Consider the following 24,839-nt stretch of genomic DNA (forward strand, 5'->3'; position numbering starts at 1 on the left):
CAGGTTATTTATTTTTCTTTATTAAAAAAAAGTATAAACACGCCAGAAATAAAATAAATAAATAAATAAATAAAACAGTGAGAGAGAGAGAACTTATAAAGATTGATATTTTTTCATTAAAAAAAAAAAGATTGATATTTAATTTTATAGTTCAATTTAATCGGACAACCTAAAAAAACAGGGTACCACGTCAGTATTTAAAAACAACCTCGCAATTACTTATCAAAAAAAAAAAAAAAACTCCTAGTCCTAGTAGTCCTAGTCGTAGTTTTGTTTTACAGTTAGATACAGAGAGAGAGAGAGAGAGAGAGAGAGAGAGAGAGAGGTAGCAAACAAAAACCCGGTGGATCACTATATATATATATATTATTATCATTCACATTCACATTCGCAATCAAAATTCATTGATATACGATTTTCTTGTTTCAAGTCGAAATCGAAGCCTCTTCTTAATCTTAAACAACAGGTAATCTCCGTTTCGCTTAGCTTATAGCCTGAATTCAAACCTATATTGTTTTATTTACGATTTCCTTCTTCTTTACCAACTCTCTCTCTCTCTCTCTCTCTCTCTATGCACGTTAAAGATTTTATTATTTTTAATTTAAATCCTATTTCTTTAGCATAGCTTGCTCGATCTAATAAAAATTCTTAAATTTGTTCAGTTACTTTTGGTGTTTTTTCCCCCCCTTGGAGGGTTTTCCTTAGATTTTGACTAAGACTTTGTTGCAGGTTCTTTGTGTTGTCTTGAGTTTCTGTGCCCCAAAATATGGTACGTTACTTTCTGAACCTCAAAAATTTTACTTCCAGTTTGGTTGCCGAGAAAACGAACGAAAACCCCAAATACTAGAAAAGATTTGATTTTTTTTTTTCCATTGTTTTTATGGGGTTTTTATTTTATTTTTATAGCTAGCTTAACCAAAAAAAAAAAAACAATATTTGAAAATTCTGAACTGAAATAAGCTAAATACTTGTACTGATTTCGACTAAGTAATGCAACATATTAGAATTAATGCTCCTAGTTGTATTTTTCCACTATTTTTTTAATTTTAATTTTTGCTAATCACTTTTTTTTTTTTTCTTTTTTGGGTTACAGCTTCCGCTTTCTCTACTTAAGAGTGCCCAAGGGCACCCAATGGTAAGAGTTTCATCTCTATATTGAAAATATTATTCATTGTGAATGGACATGGATTTATACTTTGTAATGCTTTTAGATATTTTGTTATGGTTAGTGATTCGTAACTTGAAGTTATTGTGCGTTTTAACAGTTGGTCGAACTGAAAAATGGTGAGACCTACAACGGGCATTTGGTCAATTGTGATACTTGGATGAACATTCATCTCCGGGAAGTCATCTGCACCTCTAAAGTAATAATTTTTTCCTTTCTTTTGACCCTTTTTTTTTTGTTTAATTCACTTCGCTTTTGTTCTTTGAAGTGTGTTTTTTCTTACTTACTAATTTTTTGATTGAATGTGATTGGGAATTGTGATGTAGGATGGAGATAGGTTTTGGCGAATGCCTGAATGCTACATCCGTGGGAATACAATCAAGTATCTTAGAGTTCCTGATGAGGTATGGTTAGAAGAATTCTTAATAATCTGCTCATATTAAAGTGATGTACTCATCTATGTATTTTTTGTGTCATGCTCTTTTCATATATTCATGCATCTCTAGTCCATCAAGAGACTTAATTTGATCTATTGTCTATGATATTTGTATTGTTAGTTAGTCATGTTGTCTGGTAGCATTAATTAAGGAATAGAGTTTTGCATTATGCTTTTTGGAAGGTGCTATCATTGCTTTGTAGTGTTCTAAAGCCCCCCCTCCCCCCATATTTTTCTTTAAAGCTAATTGCATTTGATAAGTTCTTCTACTTACTGAAAATAAAGATGCATGCCTTTCTAATTTGGCTTCATAGTCACTTTTATTGATGCATTGGTACTTTTGTCTTTAAAAAATCTTTTCTGATTAGATCAAGATCTGCATGCAACACATTGTTTTGAAATTGAACTGATGTAACAGTCAGTTGGATGACATTTTTTAAAATCCGAATGCCATAGTTTCTATCACCATATGCCTTTGTTCTTTTTTTATTTACTTTCATTGTTTTAGTGGCATATTTCATTAATCTATATTGGTTCCTTTGTATTTCAGGTGATCGATAAGGTTCAAGAAGAAACTAAGAGCCGTTCAGGTATTCTTAACTCTTTCATCAAATAAGACTAGGTTATTTATTTTGAAACTCGCTTCTAAGAATGAGGAGATTAGTTTTAGGTCAATATTTTTTTTTCCAAAGAATTCAGCAAAAAAAAATATGTTTTGAAAGAAGCACCTGAATTTCTAAAAACGTGGGTAAAATAAAGCTTTGTTAATTCAGAAAAGTGAAAATTGCTTTTAATATAGGTTCTTATTTGGTCAATTGCGTTTTGCAGATAGGAAGCCACCTGGTGTTGGTCGTGGACGAGGACGAGGTAGGGAGGATGGTCCTGGTGGACGCCAACCGAAAGGAATTGGGCGTGGCTTGGATGATGGAGGTGCTAAGGGTATGGGTGGAGGCCGAGGTAGAGGTGGATCTGGAGGAAAGGCTGGCGGAAGCAGAGGTAAACTTTTCTAAGAAAAATATATATATATATTGCTTGGTGATTTCTATACCTGTTACATGGAAAGAAAATTTGCATATGATGGATTCTATCCTATTAAGTATGGCCAGAAGAATGGTAGATTACAAGTGTTTGTTGTCACCTAGTAAAAGAACTTAGATATTGATTGCACTTGCCCTTTCTGTAGCATTGCAATCTCTGGTTAGAACTATCAAAGTAAAAGAACTTAGATATTAAATGTACGTGCTCTTTCTGAAGCATTTCCATCCCTGGTTAGAACTTTCAATACTATTAAATAAAAATTGCTATGTATTGTTGGAAGCAGCATGTGCTATCATTTTTTTTTGGGTTTGTTCATGGTATATGTTCAACTTAATGCTGGTGAATTTATACACCATAAGAAGTCATTAATGTTTTTCCTTTTGGTGACAGGTGCAGGGCGCGGTCGTGGCTGATTCATTTTATGGTGTGAAACATTCATCTAATGGCGGCTTTGCTACTTTTAAAGGCATCGGTGTCCAAACTTTATATTTGCGTTGTTTGAGTGGTTAGCCACTGTTTCCCTGTTAGGTTTATTCAGTTGGAATAGTAAATGTTGAGTAGCTATTGCATAGTGTCGCAAAACATAATGAGAAGCTTGTACTGTATGTTTTTTCTTTTTCTTTTATTGAAAATCTCAATGATTCAAGTTATAATATTAAATACAGGTGAGATTGTTATATTCCCTTGGACCTATCTTGGTGGTTGTAATTCATGTGTTTTCCTTGTTGTTAGGGTTGAATTCAATCAGAGCATGATTGATTTTGATTACCTAATGAAGGCAGGGATATGGAAATTGATGATGTTGGTTTGCAGGTTCCGTAATCTGGATATTATATATGTATTCTGTCTTCTCTATTTGTCTCGGAGACAACGGATCTGCGTGATGTGATTGGAGAATGAAAGGTTACTTTTGCCTGCTAAATAAGAGGGGATTAATTTCGGTTTTTACCGAGAGAAATATATTGTAAAAACTAAATCAGCAACGTTTAGGATTGACCCTTAGCTTATGCTTCATTCTCCAGTCAAAACAACAACGTATTCTCTTCTTTTTTTTTAAGCTGATTTTTCTGTTTATAAATGAGCTAAAGATTAAATTTTTATTGACCTGTATTGTTAAATATGATATGGTGTATATCAAATGGCCCAACTATAAAGATTGCAAGCTTATTTAGCTTTTACCATTCGTATAAATAATTAACGAGCATACACAGAAGAACAAGATTACAAATGTTTTTAACTTCAAGTACCAAAACGAAAATGGAATCGGACTTAGAAGGTGTGATTTGTATGTCTTAGAAATTATGTTCGTTAACAGGATTTATATAAACATGGCCGATTAATAGTTTAATACAAAGTTACAAACTCCATATGTTTCCCAATGCTCTGTACACCCACATACTGAAAACCCAAAAAAACGAAAAAAAAAAAAGAAAAAAAAGAAAAAGAAAAAAGAGAGAGATTATATTAATGGTACAGTAAGTTCACAGCAAGCAGTACTGAAAACCCAAAATAAAAAAATAAAAAATAAAAAATAAAATGATGAAGAAAAAGATACAAAAGGCCAATAAAAAAAATGGCTTGCTAGTAGGGATTATGCCTATTTTTCTTGCGAGTACTGGGTGACTTCATTATCAATGCGGTTGAAATCCATGATCTATTTATCTGAGGAGATTCATCAGACAACCAGCAGCATAAGCGGCCATCTTCAGCACCTGTCCATCCAAAAATGCCTTGGTTTTGGGCTAGCCCACCCTGCTGCATACTTGCCATAGGCAACACACTCCTCACAATACCTGTATGCCCACCCGCAAGAACTGCTTCTGGAGATCCTATGACTCCCACTCCATTATAATTTACTGGAAAGTAGCCTATAGTGCCAGAGTTACTGCCGCCAATCACCCATAGTCGTTCATCTTCTTTTGAGTAGTGACAATCGACAAAATAATCTACCTGCCAAAAGAGAAGGGTTACTAATTATGTGGCTCAATGCCAGCAGTATTTGGAAGGGAATTGGTTTGCATTCTTTAAACTTTAGTGCAGTACATTAGGTTCTCCAATTAAATTCAAAACACCTGGTTACATTCAATTGTCCTTAGAAATGATAACAATATTTGTACTTTATTGGCGTCAATGCAACTAGATGTTTGAATTTAATTGAAGAACCTAATGTACTACACCTAAAGTGCCCAGAACTATAAATTCCCATTAAAAAATGTTAAAAATTCATAGCTTTCTGCCTAAATGGATATCATGTCATTCTCAAATGTTCAGGGTGACAAAATTGTTGCATAGTTGTATCTAAATAGAGTCCTATGGCAATAATTCCTGCCAATTAGGAAAAATGACCCCTGGTGATTGGCCAAAAAAAGCACTTAAATAAGTTTCCAATTGACTTAAAGTTAAGCACCACATTTTCAGTGATCATGCTGTCTAATGAACCATTAGCTTGGCTACAAGAAAAGGCGTGGTTGATATACAAAAGTTGTGAGTTGGTTAGTAATGCTGCAAAACCATGGTTTATTACATATTTGACAACTCATCAGAGTGGTGTTGCTGGTCATCTTACTTGTATCTTTATTTATTACAAGGAACATAGCTAAATCGGGCATTGCTTATGCTTCCCAAGGTAAAGTTGTTGCTACAACTCAACTATGCTAGTACAGATACTTGATTTGGCCTATTTTTATTTTCTTTTTTATTCTTTTTCTTTTTTTAATAAATGTTAAAGTAACACATGCACCCAGTGATTTGAACCCACAACATCATTCTCCACCCATTATTGTGGGAGGTGAAAGTGCAATCTAAGTTAGAGCCTATTGGCAAGAAGTTCTACAATATTCCGGCCTGCCTCAAGGAGTTCTTGACGACCATGGGATAAACTCCAGGCTTAATCTTAAGAGGGTTTTTTAGCTATTATATTATCTGCCTATGGTGGGGATGCATCTCATTTATTTATTTATAATAATAATAAAATTATAATAAGCAATCAAAAAATTCAACCATGTATGTAAACATAAAACATAGGGCTTCTACTAATTGACAAAAATGAGTAGATTCTATATAAAAATGAAAAACTTACATGATCTAATGTCCAACTATCAGAAGCTAATGAACGGGCATCTTGGAAGCTTGCTTCACTTTTTGCATCTCTCCAGTCCCAAACACTGAAAGAAATCCAAATAAGCTATCAGCATTTAACATATATTGTGGCAGCCAATCAGAGTAAAAATATGAGTGTTAAGTAGAAATCTAAATATCTAACACGGGACATATTAGAAAGGTGGAACAAGAAATCTGGTTTATAGCATAGATTGTAATTTCAGGTATAACAAATATTAAAACTACATTTTAGTCTCATGATTCCCACAGGAAGATGGAGTAAAGATTAAGAATATTTTAACAATAATGTCCTTAACAGCAGTTCATGGGAAAAGACAATACCTTAAGGTCTCAATATGGGTCAAACACCAGAGCTTTTGATACCTCTCTCCAAGAAACCCCACTTTACCAATTGAAGTTCCCACATTAATTACCTACATAATTGTAACCATAAACCTGATCATATTTATAAAGGATCATCTATCCAATACCTCCAAGAAAATAGAAACCTGTAACAAACCATTCATTTGTCAAGCTAAAGCTCAAGCGCTTGAGGTCATATTATGACACTAAGTGCATTGATACTAGGTTTTCATGAGACACCTTGCAGTTGACAAGAATTATCCTTTTTATTTGTTGTTTCACGCCGGGGGGGGGGGGGGGAGAATTATACACACACACACACCTTAGATACTGAAAAGCAATTATTTTGACACAAGTTTCTCTGATCAACCCTACTTTCCATAATATACGTAACTGGCCATTTCATCTGTAAAACAATACTGATACTGGTATGCACTTACTGATTCAAGATTATCGTCATCATTTATATCTCCATCAGTATCAAATATACATATCAACCCATCTACAGATGCAGAAAGAAGTTTGCTTTGATGGCCAGGGACAAAGTGAACCTATCAAAAATCACAAAGTTATCAAAAACTCAGAAAATACACAAGTTCCAAAAGCTAGCTAAAATCAAGTAACAATATACCATCACCACCCTATTATATCAACAGATCACATAAACAAACCAGATGCACTAGTGTTGATGAATCTTTACAAGTAAGTCTGTGAAAAAAACTAGTACTACTTCAGCTTAGCTAAGAAGTATCAAAATATAATTATAATGCAAGCTTGACTGACATAGAGTAACATAGCCTTCCATATAAATGCATAACAAAAGCATTTAGGATTTCAATATGTGACCCCACCCCAGTCAACTGATAACCCCGACCATATGTAAAGTTTTTGCATTCTAGCCACATTTCAAGTACTTGATAAGGACAACTTAAAAACTAAGTTGTGTCGCTATTTTCCTAAATTAGTGAACATGATTCGACCTGAAAGTATTGACATTTTACAGGCATAGGCATCAGAACAAACCTGCGTAACATCTTCCACATGAGCGTCCTCCAAACAAGCAACTTGCTTCTTGTTCCTCCAATCCCAGAAGAGTATCTGAGTAAATTGATTATCACACAAGAAAAGATAATCATAAGTGCATGAACTGGCAAATAGTTATCCTACTTATTTGACTGTCTAATACAGGAACAAAAAAGAAATATTGAACACATTTTATTCTTGAAACACCACCGAACATATACAACCTATATATGTGAACGTGCAGAAATAAATCACCCTTCAAATACTATAATGAACACCAAAACTAGCAAATAACAATTTAAACCGAAAACTAACATTTCACAACACTCAATATGATTTATTTCCTAACATAGACATTGAACCTGAGATTTACATCCTGCAGCAAGAAGATTATCAGTTGATCCTCCAAATGAGAAGCTGAAGACCTCTTGTGAATCGCCAGCACTTATACACAAAACCTGCAGTGTTAATAATCAAATAAAATAAACAAAAATCAGAAACCAACATACTTTAAAGAATTAAACAAGAAAACCACTAAAAATATTTTGCACCACAACATGATGTAAATAAAACTTATGAATGTGTATGCAAACAGATAGAGACTAAAGGAGCTACCTGCTGGAATGTCCTGGTATCCCAAGCTCTAATGGTTCCATCAGAAGAGGAAGAGTGCAACACATGTGGAGTTGATGCACCCGGGAAAGAGATATGATTTATGGTATCAGAGTGACCCCTACACTCTCCATAGTACTGACCAGTCACTGGTGAGTAAAGCTTCACTGCATTTGTTGATAATGACACCGCCATTGCCGTCCAATCCTCCCTGCCATCCAAAACCCACATTACAAATTAACCCCTCAAAATAAAATTTTAAAAAAACAAATACACAAAACCCATTTAACAACTACTTGTTTGATTCCCAAACTAATAAGCATAGCAAAAACCCACTAACCAAGTTAAAAACTTTGACAAAATATCTCACATATTGAGATGTTGTATAAGACCCAGAATCAAATTTTGCTCCTTTTTCCTAAATTTGATCAGAAAACAAAGAAAAATTAGGTTCAAGAGGAAAAGTAGCGTACCTGGGGACAATTTGGAAAACGTAGTCATCACCGAAGTTGGTTTGGATTGAGTTTTTAAGACCGAACCGCTTGTAAGAATTTGGGTTGGAACTGGAATTGGGATTGGGATTGTTTTGAGGTTGTTCTTCAACATCCATGTCCGTAGCCTCCATCTCTATCCTTGTTGCTGTAGACGATTCAGGAAAGACAACCTTGTTATCAGGGTTTTAGGGTTATGATCCTCTCAGGTGAAGATCACTGTAGTGACTTTTGTCAACAAATCAGCTCTTGCCATGTCATATGCTGTCTCTAAGCGACACCCATTTATGGACCACAACATGATATCTACAGTATTAAAATTGTTCAAACAGAATCATCAATTTCAATATAATTTTTAGATTCTCAAAAAAAAAAATTTCAATATAATTTTTCTTCTAAACAAAAATTCACTTAAATTTTTCCATACCTTATTATTATTATTATTATATTTTTTTGAAATTATATTTTACCATCCTAAACCATATCTTATTTTATACTTTGCATTATAAATTTTTCAAATGCACCCTTGTTATACTTTGCACTCCAATAATAAGTTTGCTATTAACCTTTTTTTTTTTTTTTTTGAGAATGAAGTTTGCTATTAACTTAGATGGAAAAATATGACAACATGTGAAAAGACCTAATTGGCCCTCTTCTCAATGCTTTAAAAACAAAAGATAAATTATACTTTACCTATACTCCTTTTCAAATGCACACTTATTATACTTTGCACTCCAATAATAAGTTTGCTGTTAACTTTTTTTTTTTTTTGAGAATGAAGTTTGCTGTTGACTTAGATGGAAAAATATGACAACACGTGAAAAGACCTAATTGGCCATCTTCTCAATACTTTAAAAACAAAAGATAAATTACACTTTACCATTTTAACCTATACTCCTTATTACATTTTGCATCCTAAATTTTGAATTTTCATTCAAGTTAACAACAACCTTAATAGCATGATGCAAAATGTAATATGAGTCATAGTTTAGGGTGCAAAACGTGCATTCAAAAAGTTTAGAGAGTAAAGTGTAAAATGAGGTATAATTTAGAATGATAAAATGTAATTTTCCTTTTTTTTTTTTTTTCCAGGTTGAGTATCATCATACATTTGAGAATTATTGATATAATAATACATTTATGTTTGGAAGGAGAAATTAATATTTGCATTAAAATCTAAAATGATGGGATGGCTGTTATTTAGAATCTTGTCAAATTAATTTTACTAGTTGGATATTATTTAAATTGACAAGGAACCCTCTTAAGGACCTAAGGTACAAAAATTCTAACAACATTATTTAAAATATATAGGTGAATACCAATCTTTATGACGTGATCATCTACCATCAAACCCTATTTTGACATATTAACACAATTATACATTCAATACCTCACATTGTGAAATTAAATAAAAATAAATAAATAAATACATAGTATTATACAAATAAAATTGATGACAGTAAAATGATCAAAAAATTAGTAATCATGAATATATTTACTCAATTTGTTTACAAAGAATTTCTACTCAATTTATATTTCACTGTTTTTTTTTTTAATAATTAGTTTTGAATTTTAACAAAAACACGTATTGGGTTTAGTGCCATATGCACTAGACTCAATACGATACAACCATACATCCAATACTTACCATATGTCTGCACTATATCAAGTTTAATGTATGGAATACACAGGACCTAAGTATTACCTAACAATTATTTGGGTGAACTTTGCTTATTAGCCTGCTTGTCTTTACACTTTCGACCTTACCATTGCCTTTGATTGATTAGATTGATCAATACTCACCTTGGTATTGATATTTTAACACTGGTAGAGTAGTTGACCATGCTAATCAAAGTTCATCTGAGTTCATTTAAAAAGGTGAACACCTACCTCTCGGTTGCTTTGCTTTTTCTAGTTTCATCTTTCATGGTTACAGAGAGTGACACCATAAAACACCGAATCCAAGTTGAGTATCCTATGATGATTGCTCATCTTCACTGAAGATCAATGTAATCAACGAAGAGTGAGTTGAGTAATTTAACACAAATGAGGACTTAATTTGAACCCCTTGCTGTGTTGAAGTTTGCTTGAGTTCAATTCAGAAGATTGATGCCAATGACTTGTAGGCCGATTGAAACTACCCCTTGTACCAGAGTTTTATCCCCATTAATAACCAAAAATATTTAAGATGACTGATAAGCCATAAAAGTTCTAGAGATTTGGTCGGTTGAGCACATAGACAGAGGTGAGGTTTGGATAAGGGGAACAAAAATATGTATTTGACAAAAACTAGTATGTTATGGTGACCTAGACTCAACCTGTAAATTCCATATCCAAGCACACTTTTATTGCACACTCACATGACCACTTACTAATCTCATGGGACATGGTACAATCACAGCTGGAAAAATCATAATCATGTTTTGGGTGTAAAATTTTTTTTGAGTCTCACGGCAAAAGAACATCCCATTTAAAATGATTCATGCCAGAAATTTGGTCATTGCATGGATTGGTTATTACATAAAAATAAGTCTTTAAAATGATTGTAATAATTATTCCTTTATGCATATAATAAATTTTAAAATAAGTATATTTTCAAAAATATAAATTTTACTCGGATATCTTTTACAAACTTTCCATTAAGTAACAATCAAACTTATGGGTTGTAGTACTTATTCCATTACAACATATTATATTCCTAATAATAATGATTATTATTCCTAATGAATATCCATTCATTGTACCAATCGTACACTTAATTAAAGAACTCCAATGTTAGGCCTGCGCTGTCTAACCATGAAGTCCACCATGAATTTAGCCATGATGCCACTAAGGATTATCATTTGTGAAACATAGTAGTAAACATCCTAGTTCAAGTAAAAATATAGTATTTTGCCCGTCTATAAGATAGAAATCAAATTCGAACATCACCACCATCAACTCTGTTAGAATAAATGACACGCATTGATACAGTCATAAAGACCGAAAATTTCACCCCACGAATTTAAATCAAAGCCATAGTTAAGAATTTTTAAACCATCATAAGACTATGTGCTTGGAGCAGCTTCTTTTTTCTCTTCTGGAGCATCACCCTCACTCTTAGCAGCATCATGTCCTGCTTTTGCCCCTTCTTCTAATTTGTCGAAGTCTGGCTTGGAAACTTCTTGGTCTAACATAACAGAAAAGCATATTTCGTTGTTAATAAACAGGAGACAAAATACAACTACACCATAGAGTGAGCTTGAAAAACTCAATTTTTTCTTTAACACAAACAAGGCAATGCCTTTTGAAACAACTAGAAATCTTCAAACAAATAGATTTCTTTCCTTCTTCATACATTAATTATTTTCTGCACTCTCTCTCTCTTTCTAAGTGATCTAAGCATACAACAGCAAAATTAACAATATTTTACCAATTTCAAAATCTTTAAGACAAAAGTGATCCCTCATATTTTATAGCATAACAAGTACAAATGTACAATTCATATACAATTTTTTGCACTACACCATGTATAAACTAGAAGCACTTCTGGCTTAGTTTGTTACCTTCATCATCACTGTCAGCAAAGTCATCACCCATAGCATCATCACCCATGCCCATGCCTCCCATGCCCATACCTCCCATGTCCATGCCTCCCATGCCACCCATGCCACCCATGCCACCCATGCCTCCCATGTCACCAAATTTCTGCAAAATACAGCAATGATTTAGTCAACAAGCCCATAACCAAAACTTAAGGTTCAAATCTCATAAGCTAATATTCCCCTACCGAGAAGTCCATTCCTCCCAAATCCAAGTCAGCACCAGGACCTAATCAAAATGAAAAGTAAATTAATTCCCAACTAAGAGCATATCAGCATTTGTCAATTTAAACAAAATCAATTTAAATAAACAAAACAAAATTACACACACAAAAAAATAAAAATTTAAAAAACAGTACCGGTCTCTTCATCTTCATCCACCCATTTGTCCCAATCTACTTTGATATTATGTGGGGCCTTGCCATCTCCACGCAATAGTTTTTTCCACCATCCGTTCTCTGCCTTCTCCAAGATGCAGAATATGGTCCTTACTCCTATGTTTATTTTGCTTTCCTAAATCAAGGAGGAAACAGATAACAAACACGTCAAAACAAAATTTAATTAAAAGAAAAGTGATAAAATATGACTTTCCTAACCAACTAGCATATTAAAAATGCATACTTTAGCACCAATAGGTCTAACAAAGTGCAAATTGACCCTAGTAAGTGTCCTACAGAACATTAGCATAACACTCTTAACTTTTCTACATGGAAATGTTGTTAAATGACCATAAACATAATGGAACTCATATTCAATTGCTGATTTGGACAACTAAGGAAACAAGAAACTTATCATAATTCCCAGCCAAAATGGTAGCATAGGCTACACAGATGTTAATTCCTGGTGAAAAAATAAAAGCTATCAATAATTTGGAAGACTAGCTTCTTACCTCTACATTAACCTTATCAAAAAGATCCAACTTCAGCTCATAAAGGTGGTCTTCCGCTCCCGCACTGGCAGAGAAGGTAAAAACACCTTCTGGCTCTAGATTAACCTTAGCATTTTTGGCATCTGGCAATTGCACTGTAATAAAAACCTTGTCTGCCCTCTGGGCCCACTTCACCTCAGGATGACGACTACAACAGGAAATGCATTCGTTTATAAACAGGACATAACAATAACAAATGTAGAAACATGGAAATCTCATTCACCAATGTACATAGCAAATGTCATTTACAAGCATTCAAAGTATTACACTAGTTATAATGAAAACACCAGCTTTGCCCGTCCTCAGCTAACAAATAGAAAGACTAGTATGATTAAAGCAATGCAAAAATCAATTATAGTCATAACAGACCCAGCACACAACCTAAAACAGTGTTAGTTCCACCACGTAATTTAACAGTTTACAGTAACAAGTATCACAGGCCAACATCTATATCATGAAACCATTACTTCCTACGGTTCCGTGTCTATAAGGTACCAGCCTAACAATTGGTTTGTAATCCCATGTCCAACACACAGACAGACAGACTAAAACAACAACTAAGCCCTAATCCCAAAACCTTTGGATCGGCTATAGATCCTCAACAGACCAATCAGGGTCCGTTGGTTGCACGCTCTTAACCCTTAACACGCTTAGCCACTCATCCTAAACCCTTTGTCTTAATTTTGTTTGATAGCATACAATCACTAGTTACATCAACTTCTCAGCAAAAAAATATTTCTTCAACAAATTATTTACTAATTCCCAGATAACAAATACAAATATAAATACCATTCCAATCAACCACATTTCACACAAAGATGCCATTTTTCCTCTACAAATTAGTTAAAAATGAACAAAAAAAAAAAATTAAAACCCAAAAAAAGAAAACAATCGAAAACACCACATCGTTAGAGAAAAACGAAAAAAGATTCCAACTTTACTCCCCCCAAAAAGACATATTATCAAAACAAAAACAAATAACATTCAAAACCCTATTTTTTTTTTCTCAGAAACTAAACAAAGTCTAAGAAACGAACACTACAAATAACAGATCAAAGAACAGGTAAAGTAAACGAAAGCGGCAATAGCATAAAATAAGCAAATCAACGTGTGAAAAAACAAAGAAAACAGAGCAGAGTGGTCTTACCTCATGTTTGTTAAGGAAGAGGAGATGAGAGAAAGAGAGAGAGAGAGTATAAAACCCTAGAATTGAAGCAAAACCAAAGTGTGTGACTTTGTTATATTCTTTCTTTCTAGGACTTTCTCTTTTCTTTTATAGGGAGAAGATATTTCAAGTGATAGAGAGAGAAAAAGCCTCGTCATTTCTAGCACTTTCTTTATTAAAGAAAAAGATTTGTATTCTTGCCGTTTGATTGCTCGGGCCCTTAAGCCACAAGCTTTGCCATTGGGTACTCACTTTATCAAATATTAGTGTGATTAGATCCAACGGTTTTTAATTTGTGATGAGATGAGAATCATTGGCTCTTGTGTGCGAGAAGTGAGACTCAATAGGAATGATAATCTTCTTCTTTTTTTAATCCAATAATTGTGAAGGATAATTTCCAAACCTATATCTCTTTATTTGAAATACTAGAGAGTGTCTTTTCTTTCTAGAATAAATTAAGTGTCAATTGAGTTACACATCTCTTGATATAAGTATTTTTCTCTCATGTGAAAGTATTTTATATATTAAATAAAATATATACATTTTCTCTATCACACACATGTGAATTTCACGTAAATATGATTATGAAGTTTACATTCTTTTAAAATAATGATGATGTATTCATCGTATCATTTCCATTTCCATGTAAAATAGGTCAATTCATCTTTTCATCTAATTTTTTTTTTTCCCTTACCACATTATTTCTTATTTAATGGAATGAAGTTTTAAATAGCATAAAGTATCTTTTTTTTAGGAACTAAATAGAATAAAGTATCTAATGCAACAAATATGCACTATTTCCATTTATACTCGACTAAGCATGTGTATGAGTTGGTTGGTTCATTTTGGGGTATATTTCAACTCAACTTAATATACTTGTACTTTATAATACAAGTTTAAATTATAAAGTACCAAATTAAATCCATGTAGGATCCACCATGAGTCTAAATTATATAAATCTTATAATTCAATAATTCACTAAAATTGTGCACTCATATATTGTGAGTGCACCCAATAATTATTCTTTAACTTTTAAGGATCAAGTTGGGACCATTTTGTTAGGAATAAATAACATAATTAGACCTTAGAATGAGATAAGGGCAAGAAAAAAATGAATGGTTATATTGTAGGGTGTGGTTTGTGAGATACAATAAAAATAAATAAACAAATATATATATGTATAACTATTAATAACCTGGATTCCTGGGTTTGAACCCTACCTACATTTTTAAGTCATAGGTTGAAATTCTAACTTATCTAAATCCAAAAAAAGAATATCGTTACATCATATGATTCATGTTAGTGTAGAAAGAGAAACTAAACATAAACGTGTTGCATAAGATTTAAACTCTTTAAAAATATGGGATAGCTCAATCTATTGTACATAAGTAGGCTAGGCCTTATAGAAAAGTCCACCCTCCTGCTGATGATGACTACTTGGGCTTTAAGCCCATCTCAGCCTCACTCAAGGACAATTATCTCTTCCGTTAAATTTTTTTTAAGGACTTTTCAGCCAATAAAGGAAGCTAAAATCAAACCCAACTGAGCTAATTTTGCAGAAAAAAGGCCCACTGGGTTAGATTTACTATTAGGCTGTGATGGTTTTTATACTGGTTTTCAGGCCCGCAAGTTCGAAAACCCAAGCCCACACTAAGAAAACGCTTGGACGCACACACAAATGTTAATGCCAGACCTTTCAAGTAAACCAATATTCTAAACTTGGGTTTGGGCCTAAGATGGCCATTACAATGGCCTATGCTTTTCAGCATGATAATATAACTACAACTATGACAATGTCCTTGCTACCTGTGCTAGTTTTTGTGAGTACACAAGCCATGAAAATATTCTGAGATTCAAAGATGATAGAGTAATCATTCACCCAGGTCCAGGCCAGCTGTCCCGCTTACACGTCACATGGAAGATCAGGATTTACAGGTTCAATTCAATCAATAGTATTAGTATGCTTGGCAATGTTTCATATCTGTGCTTCAAACTGTGACTACCTAAAACAAAGCCTCTATTATTTGATGAAAATGGATCATTCATTCATTTGCGTTGGACCTACAAATGACTTCCTTGTCTCTAATAATAGAGTGCATCAAATGATCAAACAAAAAAACAAATAATGTGGTTGATGATATTGGCTGAAGTATCTGCAAGAAATTTTTTTTTTTTTTTTTTTTTTTAAATGTCCTTTCTCTAAGAGACAATGGAAGAATTTTCAACTCAGAAATGTGACTGTAATATAATGAAAGGCAAATGTTCACGTGGAATACTTTTCTTTTGGTAGGTTTGGTTGGTGGAAAAGTGAGAAGAATAAAAATGGAAGAAAGAAAATGAGAGTTTTCAACTTATTTGGTTTGGTGGGAAGGATGGAAAAAGGAGCCAGTGAAGTTTCCACTTGAATCACCAAAAGGCAAAAGCCATCCTCCCAAATTGGAAGGAAAAGTATGTGAGAAAATGTTTATTACAGAAAATTTACTATTTTGTCCATTTTGGCTACAACATTTCCTCTTCTCAAAAAAAGAAAAAAAAGAAAAAGAAAAAAAAGTTACAACATTTCTATTGTCATTAATTATTGTAATAAGAATATACCACTTTTTTGGAAGGAAGATTTTCACCTGGGCATTGAAACTTTCTCTCATAACCATATTAACACCACTATCAATAAAAATAAGGACAACGAATGGATGTTCACCAGCTTCTATGGTGAACTCGATACACAGAAACGGCATGAAGCTTAAGCTAAACTTAGAACTTTGAAGAACCGAAGTGTTTCTCCTTGGCTGTGCGCGGGGGACTTCAATGAAATAACGCGACAATCAAAAAAAGAAAGAGGCAGAGATAGGCCACACACTCAAATGCAATTCTTTAGAGACATGTTGGATGAGTGTGGCTTCATGGACTTGGGTTTTGTGGGCTTCCCTTTCACTTGGCACAAGCACTATACATGGTACACGGTGGAGAAGAGGTTGGATAGGGCTGTGGCGACCAATGAATGGTTGTTGAGAGCCATTTGTGGAAACTCAGGCAGACAGAAAGGAAGCCCAATAATGAGGGCAACAAAGAATTGACAAAATAGATAGCAAAAACCCATTAGGCCCAAGTGGCAAGAATAATGGATCACAGGCCCAACAAATAAATAAATGGGTCTTGAAGAGGCAAGCGGGCCCAAAGAAGCCAGGAAAGAAAGAAATAGCATCCCATGGGCAGTGTATGAGGTAGAAAAGTGAGAAAAGGTTACCGTAGGCCCAAGGTAATGCAAACTAAGAGAGTAAGGGGTTTATGGCAGGCCCATGAACCCCAAAGATAAGAATAAGGTTATTGGGCCGGGGAAGCCCAATGAAGTTAGTAAAAAGCCCATGGGAGTGTGGAATTAGCAAACGGGCCGAGGAAGCCTAAAGAAAGCAATCGAGCCGTGGATGCCCAAAGGAAAGCCCAAAGGGACATAGGAGCCCATGAGTAAAAGCAAAACAGTGCCCATGACAGGCCACTGAGAAAAGGGATAAACGGCTGGCCCAAAAAGAGGTATAGCAAAATTAAGTTATTACGGCAGGAATAACAGTTCGATGTTGCAGGAAATAAAGAAAATCAAGAGTGAGCCAAAGAAACGTAAGGCCCATCATCATACAAAGCCCAGCTCCTGAATGGAGCGGGAAACCAAAGAAAAGCCCACATGAAAAGTAAGAAAACACAGACAGAGAGTCTCCAGATCACGGTAAATGCATGAGCGGCAGGCAGAATCTTGGACATATCTGAAAGGGAAGCACGTGCAAGGCCTAGGCACCACCAGCCTGTACCCAGCCAATATAGGACGTGGTGGGGCTATGGGCTAGAGGTAAGAGGTAAATGGGGTATGGTTTGGTGGTGGGGAGAGGGGAAAAGATCTATTTTGCGGCTCCTGCACAAGCCCTTTTGGGAGGTACGTCCTGCTGGGATGATAGACCACCCAAAAGAGGCAAGTTTGAGGGGTAACCGTTGGGTGCATGCCTTGAGAGTGGAGAGAGAAAACATTTATACCGTGGCAGGAAGAAGTGTTATGGTATACAGAGGAACAAAACAAACCTGCCTCTGTCTGGTAAGGGTGGATGTCGCACAGACCTGGTGGTCGGCAAGTACGCCCAGACCAGACAAAGGCGGTTAAGGGGCAAAACGGTAAAATATTGGTCACGGCAGGCACTATAAAAGAGCCCTTGCTGTGCCCTGAAAAGGGGATCGAAAAATAGAGCACTTGCGGAGTAAAAAGAAAAAAACAGAGTAAAAAGAAGAGAAAAAAGATAAGAAAGAAAAACAGAGAAGAAAAGAGAGAAAAAAATTAAGGAAGAATGAGAGATAATACAGTGGGCATGCACCGGTAGATCGTTTTCCCTTTCTCTCCCTTCAAATCTTGTTTTCTTCCAAAACGTAAACAAGGACTCCTTTTTTGGGCAATAACCATTCAGGTTCGACTCCCTCAAAGGCATTAATCCCCACAGCAGGATCCTTTTCTGGGAGATTATTTGCATTGAGAAAAGGCGTTCTCTCCTCTTTGGCTTTGCTTCGGCAGACTGAACTTAAAACTTGATTTATGCCCATTTGATTAGTTCGTATTATTTTCTTCACTTTCTCTGTGATTGACATTATCATGACTGTAATCATGCTTTTTAAGTAGGGATTACATAGCCATTTATTTAAATAAGTCAGAATATTCTGTTTTGGTTATTATTATTATATCTGTCTGCCGTAACTTGTCTGCAACAGTGCTGCTTGCCGTAAGTTTACTCCTGGCAGACAAGGCATAAGTTTGTGCACAAACCGGCCCAAGTTGAGTTACAATTGGGCCGCCCCCAACTCCCTTACTCAGAAATATTCGGGCCCATCACCGCAAGAGGCAGCACAGCCCAATACACTATACACAACAAAAAAGGCCCCTACAATGGTTTTCTATGTTCCTTGGCAATCAAATCCACCATTTGGATGTCACAAGTTTTGATCACAAAGCACTCTAGATTACACCTGCAAGTATGGATTCTAACTTTCAAAAACCGTTTCGCTTTGAACATATGTGGTTGACTGACAAAGGTTGTAGTGATATGGTGGAGGCGGTTTGGAAGGAACCTATAACAGACCCGTGGGAGACAAGGGTGCCAACAAAGATTGACAAGTGTGGACAAAAACTAACTCAGTGGAGTAGAAAGAGCTTCGGTAATGTGAAACATGAACTAGAAAAAGAAAAAAGAAGAAGCAATTGCAGTAAGCCAAGAGGGAGATAGTCAAAACTGGAAATTCCAATTGCATGAGAATCCTAGAATCTGAAGTCAATCTATTGCTAGATAAAGAGGTGAAAATGTGGGCACAGAGACCACGGATTATGTGGCTTAAGGATGGTGACCGTAATACACAGTTTTTTTTCACAGCAAAGCCTTTAACAACGTCGCTGAAATTACATTAGAAATCTGTATGACCACACGGGCAAATGGTGCACTTGGCCAACACAGATGACAGCCACAATCCTTAAATTCTATACGAACCTCTTACCTCAGCAAACCTAGACAGCTTTGAAGAAGTGGTGGAGGTTATTCCTTGTGGTCTCTTGGTTTGGATGTATCACATTCAATTTTACATTACCTTAATACTGGGGTGTTACCTCCATCACTTGGACATTCATTTATCACCCTAATTCCTAAGGTAAAAAATCCAGAATAATTGCACCAATTTAGACCTATCAATTTAAGTAATTTTTTGTATAGAATATTCTCTAAGGTACTAGCAAACAGATTGCGAGATATTATGCCACTACTTATCTCTGAGCACCAAAGTGCATTTATGTCAGATTGCCTAACTTCTAATAATATTCTAGTAGCCTTTGAAACATTACACTATATGAGAAATCACACCAAAGGGAAGACGGGGTTTATGGTTTTGAAACTTGATATGAGTAAAGCATATGACAGGGTTGAATGGGCTTATATGGAAAAAGTGTTGGAAAAAATGGGTTTTCATGAGAGGTGGGTGAAGCTTATGATGGTATGTATTACAACGGCATCCTACTCCTTTTTGATAAATGGAGAACGTTATGGTGAGATCACCCCCACATGGGGACTTCGCCAAGGTGACCTCCTCTCCCCCTACCTTTTTCTCATGTGCACTGAGGGGTTGCATGTCTTGATAAGTGAAGTAGCCACTGATGGAGATATTAAGGGGGTTTCCATTTGCTGTAATGGGCCTAAACTAACCCACCTTCTTTTTGCAGATGATAGTCTCATTTACAGATCTAGTGAAAGTGAATGCCAAAGCTTGCTTAATATCCTTGCACAATATGAGAGAGCCTTTGGTCAACAAATCAATAGAACAAAGACCACTTTGTTTTTTAGCAAGTCCACAGATGATATGAGGCAAACAATGATCAAGGATTTGCTTGGAGTTCCAATCATCCACCACTATGAGAAATACCTTGGCCTACCATCACTTGTAAGTCGAAACAAGAGGGAGAGCTTCACCCATATTAAACAACAGATTTGGAAGAAGTTGCAAGGATGGGAGGGAAAGCTTTTATCACAAGTGGGGAGAGAGATTTTGATCAAAGTAGTGGCTTAAGCTCTCCCCACATATACTATGACATGTTTCAAATTGTCAGCCACATTATGCCATGAAATTGAGTCGTTGATTTGTCGATTTTTTTGGGGCCAAAGAGGAGATAGTAGGAAGATACATTGGGTGAAGTGGCAAGATTTATATAGACAAAAGTCACAAGGAGGTATGAGCTTTAAAGATCTCTTATTTTTCAATGATACTCTTTTAGCAAAACAAACTTGGCGACTCCTTCATGATTCTCAATCCTTATTCTATCGAGTTTTCAAAGCGAAATTCTTCCCAAACTCTCAATTATGGAAGCAAAGAATTTGGGCAATGCATCATATGCTTGGAAGAGCATCCTCAAAGGTAGGGAAGTGATTAAAAGGGGCGCGACATGGAGAATTGGGAGGGGAGATTCGGTCCATGTTTGGGGTGATAATTGGCTCTCTATTAAAAGCTGTCCAAAGGTTATTTCACCAAGGCTTGATGGTGGAGAAGCTGTCATGGTAAGGGACTTGATGGACCCGGTTTACAGAAAATGGAAGGAGGATGTCATTGATGGGATGTTTTATGAGTTTGAAGCCTCCATTATAAAAAATGTCCCTCTATGCCGATCCATTCAGGATGATGTATTGATCTAGCCCTTTAACCCAAATGGAGAATACTTGGTAAAGTCCTGGATACAAGCTCTTATAGGATGCGCAATTGATGCAACAACAAGGCTCGTCCAACTTTGAACCCATGAAACCGTTATGGAGAAAAATTTGGAACTTAAGAGTGCCAAACAAAGTAAAACATTTAGTATGGCAAGCTTGCAAGGATTCCATTCCTACTAAAGCAAACTTGGTCAAGCGTAAAATACTGTATGATAACTTATGTGAAGCCTGTAAACAGCACAAAAAGGATACGATGCATGCATTATAGGGATGCCCACTACTTGAACCTCTCTGGCGTCGCACACCCATGTGGAACCACGATGCTCTCAAGAGGAGCATCTCTTTCACTGACATTATTGAGTTTGTTTTTACAGGTGATAAAGATCTAGAGCTCTTTACCTCAGTGATATGGAACCTATGGAATCGTCGAAACAATCTTTGACCAGGCAAACCATCTCTACCCTTGGACAAAATTCTGGATGTAGCTTGTGAAAAATGGTTCGAGACCCTTCCAGCCAAAGTACCAACGTTACCTTAAGGACAACAACAGCCAGCCATCTGGTCCCTCCTGGAGAAAACAACTACAAAATTAATTTTGATGGCTCTACCTTCGCTGACACAGGTATAGCGGGAATGGGAATCATTATCCGAAACAATGAAGGCCTTCTTATGGCTTCTTTATCACAGAAAATACCACTCCCAACCACGGTGATTGAAGTCGAGATCCTTGCAGCACGATGAGCACTTAAGTTTGCCTTGGAATTGGGCTTCGATAATGTGGTACTTGAAGGAGATTCTGAGACCCTGATGAAAGCTCTAAAACTGGGCAGCAGTAGTTTGGCACACTAGAGGCACCTTCTATAGGACATTTTACTTCTTAGCGAGGAAAGCAAATTCTCTCAGACATATGACGGTCTAGATAGAAGATGTACCACCAAACCTCCTTATTGTAATACTGGCTGATTCAAATGGCCCCCCTTAACAAAGTAATTTGATGTCTTCTTTCTCAAAAAAAAGAATATACCACAAAATTTATTCAAATCACCTTTTCTATTTTTCCAACTTTCCATCCTATCTACCAAATACACTCGGGGGATAACTAAAACATTTTCTATCATTCTACTTTTTTATGCTTCATACATTTTCTATTATATCTCACTTTGCCATCCTTGATTAGTGTCAATTGTCCATCTCAACATGCTTGGTGTGATCAAGTTCTCGAGATAGTCTACAATGAGTACTAACAAGGGCGGAACTAGAAATTAATGTGTGGGGGGCCAAGATGCTAAGTCTTTTTTCTTTTTCTTTTTCAAATATTATTATATGATACTTTTGCAAACATGTAACTTTTGTGTGTGTGTGCATGTATGTGTATATATATATAAATGAAAAATTGAAAGAATTTTGTACCTATCAAGATTTTAAAGTCATTTTCACTTAATTTTTTTTTTTTTTTTTGAGAATACTAAGTAATATATATATGTTAAGGAAGATAGACACTATACATATGGTCCATTAATTATATAGAGTCTTCATACTACTAAACAAAGATAATGTGAGAGCACTTACTAAACAAAGCCAATTATAGATTGCCTTCATTAGAGGGTATTTTAAGCCAAAGATAGATCTAATTGAAGGGAGTTAAACTTAAAAGTAAGCATGAGAACACTGATTCTAATTAGAGACTTGAGTGGCTAGCTAGAAAGGAAGTGAACAGTGTAAAACATTTTGGGAAAAATGTGAATGATACTTTTAAAGAAAAATGAGCTAAAATTAAATGCCAATAGAACTTTTGGCAAATGTGTTAGGACTTGGGAGGGGGCAAAAGTTAAAAAGAATAGGTGTTTTGGTCCTTTTGGGAGAGGGAGAGAAGGGGAAGAGGGGGTAGGGGGGGTGCATGGCCCCCTTAGTCACACATAATTCCGCCCGTAAGTGTTGGCAATGGTGCTGTGCTAAGTGCATTCGATGAGCGATCAAATAGTTTTGTCATCGGACTTGTGGTTGATGATGGGCTAATATTTTGCTTGGATAGGCTAGCTCTTGGAATATAGAATTGATATCTAATTTTTACCTCTTGGTCACACATAATGATAGCAAATTGCATTTGATCTCAAATAGTTTTGTCATTGGACTTGTGGTTGATGATCACGCCAATTAATTGATTAAAGTAGCATTTTGGAGGCGATAGTACAGGGACAAAGCCATAACTCTATTATTTGAGGGGTAGACCTCTAAGATCAAAATAAAATTTAAAATATTTACACCTACAACAAAAATGACAGATTACAAGTTTTAGTTTGAGAATTGATTACTTTAGTAAATTTGGGGTATGATTGCATTATTAAAATATATATAACAATCACTGACACAAAAAATGACAAATTACAAGTTTGAGTCTGAGAATTGACTTCTTTAGTAAATCAGGGGTAAGGTTGAGTTATTAAAATATATACAGCAATCACCTACACCAAAAATGACAGATTACAAGTTTAAGCTCGAGAATTGACTTCTTTAATAAATTAGGGGTAAGGTTGCGTTATTAAAATATATTTAACAATTACCTACACCGAAAACAATTAGCAAAAAAGAAAAAAAAGAAAAAAAGGAAAAAAAGAAGAAGACAGATTACAAGTTTGAACTTGAGAATCATTTAAAGAGGTCAAAAACCTCAAAACATGACACTATTGGGATGTTATTTTTTTTTTGGGTCTAACTGACACTCTCTACATTGAAATAGCAAAATTTGGTTTATTGGGATGTTATTTTTCATTTAGGTCCAACTAAGCTTTCTGTCAAGTTAAAAAGACTACAAGAAACCAGGATCATTTGGGATCGTCAGAATCATACGATCCTACTAATCCTGAATAATTGCAAAGATCCTTGAAAGATCTGGATTGTTTTGGATAGGTGAGATCGTAAAATTGTAGGATCTAGATCAGAATTTTGACAACCACGGATGATGCAGCGTGGGCATATAGAAGCAGAATCTATAATACACAAATACTACAACGCTTCCACTATACCTAAGTTCTATAAGAACACTAGGCTAATAGGCAAAATAATAGAGAAAACCTCTCTAGCAAACTTTTATTCAAAAACACACATAACATCAATAATCAACCCCTCTATAAAGAGTATTTATAAGAATAGAATTTCTCCTACTCATTTTAGGAAAAGAAATAATAAACCTACTACTACTTGAGAAAGGAAAAACAATTTAACTAGGAGAAGAAAAACAATTAAAATCCTAATTCAACAAGGAAAAAGAAAACAATATAAAATATTAAAATATTTTATTCTTCCTTAACCAATCTGCATCATTCTCTCGGGGTTGGGGAAAACCCGTCCTCGAGTTTTGTGGCAATCTTCCACGATTAATTGGAACCCCGAATAATCCTCTCCATCCTATTCTTTTGTGCAAGACAAGACGAATCAATATGCTACTTATCAATCTTTTCTCACTCATAATAAATCTTGATGTACGAATTTTTATTCTTGACCTCTTTTGCCACGACGGGATATATGATGCAAGTACTAAAAAAGAATCCATGCACATATCAAAAAACTTCATATTTCCTCCTCGACAAAGATTACTTAGAATCATTCATTCACGCCTCTTTTTGACCTCTATCAATTCTTGTTCAATAAAATCCTCCCAAAAGGGATTAATAACCTTTTGTTTTTGAATGTTGAAAGTCTCATCAACGATGTGAGTTATGGGTTCATC

General features: G+C 35.2%; 3 protein-coding genes across 4 annotated transcripts; 1 reads left to right on the plus strand and 2 right to left on the minus strand.

Annotated features, from left to right (window-relative positions):
* Positions 1–291: 291 nt before the first annotated feature.
* Positions 292–3,324, plus strand: LOC115970818 (probable U6 snRNA-associated Sm-like protein LSm4). The gene is made up of 8 exons (XM_031090437.1): positions 292–466; positions 730–769; positions 1,094–1,135; positions 1,266–1,364; positions 1,492–1,569; positions 2,152–2,191; positions 2,430–2,597; positions 3,030–3,324. The coding sequence occupies exons 2-8, from the start codon at positions 767–769 to the stop codon at positions 3,050–3,052; spliced, it is 453 nt and encodes a 150-aa protein (XP_030946297.1). The 5' UTR covers positions 292–466; positions 730–766; the 3' UTR covers positions 3,053–3,324.
* A 623-nt stretch (positions 3,325–3,947) lies between these two features.
* LOC115969866 (WD repeat-containing protein GTS1) lies at positions 3,948–8,475 on the minus strand. 2 transcript variants are annotated; one of them, XM_031089502.1, is made up of 8 exons: positions 8,210–8,475; positions 7,740–7,947; positions 7,487–7,582; positions 7,125–7,199; positions 6,542–6,652; positions 6,081–6,172; positions 5,719–5,803; positions 3,948–4,589 (listed from the first exon to the last, which is right to left on the minus strand). In XM_031089502.1, exons 1-8 carry the CDS (start codon positions 8,359–8,361, stop codon positions 4,221–4,223), a joined length of 1,188 nt encoding a protein of 395 aa, XP_030945362.1. In that variant the 5' UTR covers positions 8,362–8,475; the 3' UTR covers positions 3,948–4,220. The 2 variants fall into 2 exon arrangements, with proteins under 2 accessions (XP_030945362.1, XP_030945363.1); XM_031089503.1 differs by lacking the exon at positions 8,210–8,475 and adding an exon at positions 8,077–8,183 and having other exon boundaries at positions 4,077–4,589.
* Positions 8,476–11,024: 2,549 nt separating this feature from the next.
* Positions 11,025–14,030, minus strand: LOC115972549 (uncharacterized protein OsI_027940). Its single transcript, XM_031092874.1, has 6 exons — positions 13,884–14,030; positions 12,698–12,884; positions 12,168–12,321; positions 11,997–12,037; positions 11,773–11,914; positions 11,025–11,396 (listed from the first exon to the last, which is right to left on the minus strand). Exons 1-6 carry the CDS (start codon positions 13,886–13,888, stop codon positions 11,275–11,277), a joined length of 651 nt encoding a protein of 216 aa, XP_030948734.1. The 5' UTR covers positions 13,889–14,030; the 3' UTR covers positions 11,025–11,274.
* Between the last annotated feature and the right edge of the window lie 10,809 nt (positions 14,031–24,839).

This window comes from Quercus lobata, chromosome 12, assembly GCF_001633185.2.
Source record: "Quercus lobata isolate SW786 chromosome 12, ValleyOak3.0 Primary Assembly, whole genome shotgun sequence".
In the NCBI taxonomy this organism is placed as follows: domain Eukaryota; kingdom Viridiplantae; phylum Streptophyta; class Magnoliopsida; order Fagales; family Fagaceae; genus Quercus; species Quercus lobata.

Coding starts and splice junctions, on each gene's coding strand:
- LOC115970818 (XM_031090437.1), top strand. Junction 1,365..1,491: donor AAGTCATCTGCACCTCTAAA/GTAATAATTTTT, acceptor ATTGTGATGTAG/GATGGAGATAGGTTTTGGCG. Junction 2,192..2,429: donor AGAAACTAAGAGCCGTTCAG/GTATTCTTAACT, acceptor TGCGTTTTGCAG/ATAGGAAGCCACCTGGTGTT.
- LOC115969866 (XM_031089502.1), bottom strand. CDS start 8,361: ATGGAGGCTACGGACATGGATGTTGAAGAACAACCTCAAAACAATCCC. Junction 7,200..7,486: donor CTGCAGGATGTAAATCTCAG/GTTCAATGTCTA, acceptor CAATTTACTCAG/ATACTCTTCTGGGATTGGAG. Junction 6,173..6,541: donor ATGACGATAATCTTGAATCA/GTAAGTGCATAC, acceptor ACAATTATGTAG/GTAATTAATGTGGGAACTTC.
- LOC115972549 (XM_031092874.1), bottom strand. Junction 12,322..12,697: donor TTGATAAGGTTAATGTAGAG/GTAAGAAGCTAG, acceptor TCCTTGATTTAG/GAAAGCAAAATAAACATAGG. Junction 12,038..12,167: donor GGATGAAGATGAAGAGACCG/GTACTGTTTTTT, acceptor CATTTTGATTAG/GTCCTGGTGCTGACTTGGAT.